Source organism: Vombatus ursinus, unplaced genomic scaffold (genome assembly GCF_900497805.2).
Source record: "Vombatus ursinus unplaced genomic scaffold, bare-nosed wombat genome assembly UNPS02014812.1, whole genome shotgun sequence".
NCBI lineage: Eukaryota > Metazoa > Chordata > Mammalia > Diprotodontia > Vombatidae > Vombatus > Vombatus ursinus.
The window spans coordinates 82,516,102-82,523,567 of NW_020954590.1; the positions used below are offsets into that span (position 1 = coordinate 82,516,102).

Sequence of the window (7,466 nt, forward strand, 5' to 3'; positions counted from 1 at the left end):
TCATAACACATGCATCAAATTAGTATAGTTCAATAGAAGGATATAGGATAGAAGATAAAATAGTTGCCATCATAAAATATATTCAACTTAGTTGGTAATATTTACTAGTTTGTCTCCGTTCAGAACACTAGATTTTGATACATGAGGGTTCATGTGAGTCTCAATTTGACCCCCTCACACCCAGCAGGCCTTCCATCTTGAAATGACTTTGTATTTATTGCTGTTTGTGTTATATCCTTTCGATAGAATGTAAACTCCTTGAGGGCAAGGACTGTTTTGCTCTGTCTTCATATCCCTAGAGGCCAACACAGTACCTTACATGGTAGTACATGTGTAATCTTTGTTGAATTGAACTGAATTTTAGCATTTGAAATCCAACGTCTACTTGGAAAATGAGTTCAACAGATGAGCCTAACGAAAATAAAGGAAGATTATGAATATTTGAATTGTTTTAAATTCTTCCATTCAGAATGTTAAGTGGTGCAATGAAATAAACCATTGCTGTCTCACATATAAAAGTTGCTGATAGCTTTGATCATGTTTCCTCTCCCTTTTGTAGGGTTTTGTTCCAGAGTCCATGTTTGACCGTCTCCTCACAGGGCCTGTTGTGAGGGAAGAGGGGGCGAGTAGAAGAGGGAGAAGGCCAAAAAGTGAAATTGCCAAAGCAGCTGCGGCCGCTGCTGCGGCCGCCTCCACTTCGGGCATCAACCCGCTGCTGATGAACAGCTTGTTTGCTGGGATGGATCTCACAAGCCTTCAGAGCCTACAGAATCTACAATCTCTACAACTGGCAGGTCTCATGGGCTTCCCTCCAGGACTTGCAACAGCTGCTGCTGCTGCTGCTGCTGCTGCTGGAGGGGATTCTAAGAATCCTGCCACCATGCTCCCTCTGGTGTTGCCAGGGATGGCAGGATTGCCCAACATGTTTGGACTTGGTGGGCTGTTAAATAACCCGCTCTCAGCTGCTGCTGGAAACGCCACTACTGCTTCCAGTCAAGGAGAGCCTGAAGATGGCACTTCAAAAGTGGAAGAGAAGGGGAATGAGAATGAAGAAGAGAACAAAGACTCTGAGAAAAGCACAGATACTGTTTCTGCTACTGACTCTGCGAGTGGATCCGTCAGCGCTGCTACTGCCACAGCTGGATTGCCCTCAAACCCTCTAGCCTTCAATCCTTTCCTTCTGTCCACCATGGCTCCAGGCCTATTCTACCCATCCATGTTTCTACCTCCAGGACTGGGAGGATTGACACTGCCTGGTTTCCCAGCATTAGCAGGACTTCAGAATGCAGTGGGTTCCAGTGATGACAAGGCTGCTGACAAAGCTGAGGGAGTTCCCTTTAAAGATGAAGAACACCTAGAAGGCAGCGATGCTGAGGAGAGCCTAGATAAGACTGCGGATTCCTCCCTTTTAGAAGATGAAATAGCACAGGGCGGAGAACTAGACTCACTTGATGGGGGGGATGAAATAGAAAACAATGAAAATGATGAATAACCAGTACCAGTTACAGTTAAAGTGTTTGAGACTTTTGACAAGTGGTAGTCCTACTGTTTACACTCACAGTTAATGTTCATACCTAGTTTTTATAAGCTGTTCTGTAACATAGTGTAGCAAAAAAAAAAAAAAAGTCTAAGTCATGTTATACAGATGTGTCAAAAGGTATCTTGGTCATTAAGTATTGTGCAGTGCATTATTTATTATCCCTAGGAGAGATGAAATTTGAGAGGTGATCATGTCTTTTTAAGGAAACTTACATAATGCTCTGCTTTTTATTTTTCTTTTGGTACCATTGGTATTATAAAAGCAGCAATTTGTAACAGAGTGGCACTAATAGAAGGAAGTGCTGCTTAAAGGAAGTATGAAGTTATATATTTAATTTTTTAATTTTAATTTTTTTTTTTGCTGTGAAGGTCAAGATGAAATTTACCATACATATCGTATTTGCTCATTATTTTTGACTGTATGGGAGTTCCCACACTTGCTCACACACACACACACACACACACACTCACACACACACATATACACACACACACACACTCTGACAATCTCCAAGATAGTGTGAATGTCTCTGTCTTGAGACACAGCAATAATAAGGCAGCTGTTGAATGTGAAGAGTACCTTTTAGAAATTAACCCACTGAGAAGGTTCTTACAGGATAAAACTACAGTTCAATTATCTCATGATCTTGTAATGCACTGGTATAAACAAAAAAAAAAAGAGAGAAAAAGAGAGAATCAGGTACCTTTTTTTAAATTAAAGGACTTTGTTACTTTAGCCACAAAGCTAAACAGCATTACCTCAACTCTAAACTAGCCTTGAAGTTTACAGACATGACTTTGTAAATGTATTGTTTTTCTTTGTTGTGATGTCCTTTTATTTTTTCTTTGAAAACTGCTATCATGTAAGATAAGATGTAAATTGCTGCCAACTGTAGTAATGATACTTTTAATAAAAGTGACCCATGATATGCAGAGATGTAATTATAGAATGTAGTGTTTAGGGAAATCACAACTGGTGTTCACTCTATTTTTTGTATTCGCAATAGATGCCAATACAGCATTCTGGCTTTTGTATGGTTTCTTGATATATCCTCTTATACTAGATTAGCTGTTAGTAATACTGTGAACTGATTGTCTTTGAGACTGGACAGGAAGAAAAATCTTGAATTACCTTCACATTATTCACTCTAGCTAACTCTACAGAAATGCACACAAAACCCCATGCATTACCCCCTCAATAGGGCATCAGAGACTGAGAATACTTAAAAAAATGTGTTCAGCATGTGATAATATGGTACACTAAAGAACAAAAGGGCAAAGAAAAATGAAGCTTTAATAGGCACAATATCTAGGTCATTTATCCTTGGTTAATGGGTAGAAAAACACAATGCTGTAGTGTCAGCAAGGAACACAAAGGCTCTGTGGTATCCTGTAGACCAGTGCTTGTGATGCCAGAAACCAGTGTGTCAAACAACCTACGTGAAACTAAATCTGACCCACTTTAAAAAAAAAAAAACTAAAGCCTTTTCTAGAGAGTTACCGATTTGTACCTTTTGGTGACCTTTGATATTTGAGAGAATGGATCATCTGAGAACTACTGTTTTCGATCTTCTATGTCACCTGGACAAACAAAACTTAAGGCAGAGAGCAGGGAGAAAGAAATGAGCTAGGCAGTTGTTTTTGTTTATGTGTTTTCCTTATGGTACCAGAAGAATGAAATTTACAACTAGACATGCAGTTTTAGTGACACCAAGTTGAACGGCACACACACACACACACACACACACACACATATACACACACACATACACATGCACGCGTGCGCGTGCACACACACACACACACACACACACTTACATTATATCCAAAGTGCCAGAAAGGGGGACAATTTGGAATCTTCACATAATAATGATGCTGTTGCTTTTCCCCGTTGAAAGTAACTTAAATAATATATAGTGTATATTAGAAGAAGTGCCTGAAAGGGCATATCTTCTGAAAGGGAATTATTTGAACATAGAAAATAAAAAATTAGAAGTGAATAAAATGTGTAAGGAAGAAAATAGCATACAAATGAATTGTTAAGTCTATAGTACAGTAACTAGAGGACTTTTTAGGGCTTGAATAAGTCAAGCAAGAATTTGTAATGAAATAAGCTAGAAAGGGAAATTTTTTTATATCTTTATTATGGACAAGGTTTTTTTTTTTTAATAAGTAGAATATACAATGTATATGTATCCATCCATATTGGAAGATAAATGTTATAAATAGTTATGACCTTCAGCATCAGTTATTAGCTACAGTCCAGGTAGAGTAGTGTAAGTGATAGGCCAACTACTGACCATCACAACATAGCCTACAGGACACATTTGTTTAAACTTTGAAGTTACTTAAAATTCTATATTGAAAAGTGTAACTGCATATTTGCTCTCTAAGAGAGCTTCAAGGTTAAAGATCTAGGTGTCTGCCTACTTAGGAGATGTTTTTAGTTCAATTAGAGTCACAGATCTATACAAGAAGAGATTTTAGAAACCATTTATTCCAACTCCTTCATTTTGTAGATGAGGTAACTGAGGCCTAGGGAGGCTAAGTGAATTGCCCAAGGTCACACATGGCAGGTATGGGGTTTGAACTCAGGTCTCATGACTCCAAGTTAAGCACTCTTTCACTCCAGTGAGAATGAGACAATTCCTAGTAAGAAATGAAGTATTGAAAGATGATCCTGTAGTACATGGATGCTTATATTTCTACATATTGTCTTCACTCACCGATGAAGTAGAAAGTATCTTAGGTTTGGAGTTAGAGTACCTGGTTTCAAATCCAAATTCTTCCATTTTGCTGTCTGACCTTTGGCAAGTTACTTAAACTCCTGAGGCCTCTTTCCTCATCTGTCAAATAGAATGTTAGTATGGATGTTGTTTAAGGTCCTTTTAGCTCAGAGTCATAGGTTCATAGATTTATGCTAAAGAATTTTTTTATGCTACATGTACTATAGATATGTTTTAATCCTTCTTTAGCATCTGTATTATGTTAAGATTGTGCACTTACTAATATTTTTAGTAAAGAAAAAGAAAAAAATCCTTTGTATCTTTTGGTTTGTTTTAGTGAGAGTGAGATACCAGAAAAAGCTTACAAGTAAGAAAAGGAGAATATTTGAGAGAAGATCATAGATTTAGAGGAAGGGACCTTAAACATCATCCAGTCCTCCCCTCATTTTACAGATGAAGAAACTGAGGCTGAAAGAGTTTACATGAATTGCTTCAGGAATACAGCCATTAAGGGCCAGAGACAGGGTTTGAACTTAGATCTTCCTCACGCTAAGCACAACACTCTAACCACTGCACTGCCTTACCTTCTAGAAAAAGAAACATTGAAATAGTCCCAGATAGCAATTCCCATCCACCTCTTAATTTTGGAATATCAAGTGAATTAGTAGTTTCCCCTCCCCACATTTTGCTATACTTCTAATCAAATGTCTTTGGTAGTGCCAGTAAAAGATACTCTGAATAATTAAAAACAAAACAAAAACCCATTGCCATTGATGCTAATGTTTTTTTAATATGTCCCCATTACATAAGCAAGCTTTTTGAAGTGATGAAGGGTTTTTTTTTTATTGCAGATAAGAAGCTCTACAAATTACTTTTTATGAATGAAGATGGAAATGAACTGCCAATTACTATAAATTCTGTAGCAAAACAATTTAAATTACTAAGGTACTAAATAAACTCTAAAAAGTAACATGTAGCCTCTATAAATTCCTTAGCTTGATCTCTTGCATAATGGGCAATTTGATGTTTCCTCAACTTGGATAAGAGGTGCCATCATTTTGTAGGCATTTTATGGTCAAGTTTGCATTTAACATGAGATGAGTAAGTTAAGGATTAGGAGATTTTGTTTAATGCAATATTTTTTGGCAAAAATTATTTTATGGCCATACTTTTTGTAGATTCTTATCCAACTTTAATAGTAGTTTATTGGCTTTTGAAGTATTAAGAATTTTTTAAATGTTTTTACATTGCTTACCCTCTTCTATTGCTTTTGCACATTTTTTCTCCCTTCAAACACACAAAAAAACTCCATTCTTCTTTGGAGTAACACTAGAGACTCACGAGCCCCATTCTGATACCTCAGAACTTTTAAAAGTACCCTGGAGTTTCACGATAATGCTGTCATGGAGTTCTAGCCTTTTGTGAGGTGTATGTGGATAGGTGTACAAAGATGGACTTGTGAATTCTACACTAGTTGGAGCAATAGTAAAATTTTAATATATAGTAAATAAAAACAGGTAAGTCAAAACATTAAGAGGAAGTCATTTTGTTGTTCTGGTGTAAAATTTCTTTCTTGCCCTCCTACCCCATGGTATTTTGATCTTAAAACCTTGATTTGAACATTATAGATAGAAGAAACATGATCTCACTCTCTCTCTCTCTCTCTCTCTCTCTCTTCTGTATCTCTTTCTCTTTCTCTCTCTGTCTCTCCCCTTCTTTCTCCCCACACATTCTTTTTCCCCTCTATCTATTCCTTGCTTTTTCTGCTAAGGGAGAGGTGCTGCACTGCCTTAAAATTATTTGCAGTCCAAAACTATCCCATAATTATTGGTCTCTTCTGCTCAAGGGCCTTCAAATGTAGACTGATTCACTGAAACTTAAGCAGTCTATAAATTTAATAGTATGAGGAATACACAAGACATTTCAGAATAGAAAACTCATCCTGCTTGACATGTTCAACCCTGTTTCTATGGAGTCAGGAAGCTCTTAACATTTTAGTATTCACCTTTTTTGTTTTTTAATTTGCACTGATGAGTTCATCCATACCACACCCCTATGAGTTAGGGAAATATTGTGGCAACTGCCTCTTTCACTATTGAGATGAAGTCATGGACCACATGGTAAACTAGAGTAGAAGACATTAGGGCTCAGAATTCCTCCATTTAAACCTTGGCTTGGAGGGATACTTGACCATCTTTCTTCCTTGAATGTAAACCAGGTGTGCATGATAGTGTTAGTCTAGGATAAGAAAGGGTGAGCCTTCTAAAAATTGGGCTGTGGGTGAACAAAGCAGTTTACTAAGGAGGATTGCTTATGTCCTTTGCACACAGTAAGTGCTTAATAAACGAATGTTTAACGAATGAACTGTTGAATGGTCTGAAGGAACAATTGATTATGTTCCTGATCAATGAATGACTGGTGTCCAAAAGAAAATTTATCGATCTGGAAAAAACAAAAACGAAACAAAAAACCTTTAACTTGCCTGCATATCACTAAAGGGGCAACTCTATGATAGAACCAGAACAATTAGCAATGCATTTTCAAATATTTTCCCCTATTTTTTAGAATTTATTCCTCGGGACTCTGGAAATTGAGCAATCTGCTTAGCAAGTAGGGACTGACTTCACTTTAAGTGACCCTTAACGTGACTCCTCTTAGATGCTGATGTGAGAGAGCAGAAGCAGAGCTATATAAGTCTGGAACCTATGATTCATTCAGGAGTTTGCTCTAGCTGTATGGTTTTGCTATCAGTCTCCACCCACAGGGTTTTCTGGGCTATTGTAGGACTCATAAAGGATTTGCATATCTGTGGCTGCAGAGCTAATGTTCTCTCACTCGCCTCAGAGGCCCTGCAAGGCAACTCCATGATCCTTTTCCCTCTATTTCTAAGGGTTAGCCGAAAATAAGAGACGGCCATTGTGTTTGACTGCAGAGGCATTGTTCTTCACCAGACAAAGCTGGCATGTTTCTCAGATCCACAGTTTCTGCTCCTTCAGCCATAGCTGGCTACTGAGAAGCAGCTGGGCAGATCCTGAATAGCCTGAAGTCTTTCTTAAAACCAATTTTTTTAAAAAACCCATTCTAAACCCTAAACTCTCCTTTACTCCAAAAATGTGAACAAACAATTCTTTTACAATACAGCATCATTTTCTTTAGGATGTGTGTTTTCAGATAGGAGTTTAATAAGTAATACAGGAATGG

At 37.6% G+C, this 7,466-nt stretch overlaps 1 protein-coding gene across 4 annotated transcripts in view; it reads left to right on the top strand.

The window, feature by feature from the left end:
• The window catches only part of LOC114053891 (chromodomain-helicase-DNA-binding protein 7), a 245,912-nt gene extending 240,819 nt beyond the window's left edge, over positions 1-5,093 (top strand). For all 4 annotated transcript variants that reach the window (XM_027877001.1, XM_027877003.1, XM_027877004.1 and 1 more), the window contains exon 38: positions 560-5,093. In XM_027877001.1, the coding sequence (XP_027732802.1) occupies positions 560-1,492 (933 nt within the window). In that variant the 3' untranslated portion in view covers positions 1,493-5,093. The remainder of the gene's footprint in view (positions 1-559) is intronic.
• The last annotated feature ends 2,373 nt before the right edge of the window (positions 5,094-7,466 follow it).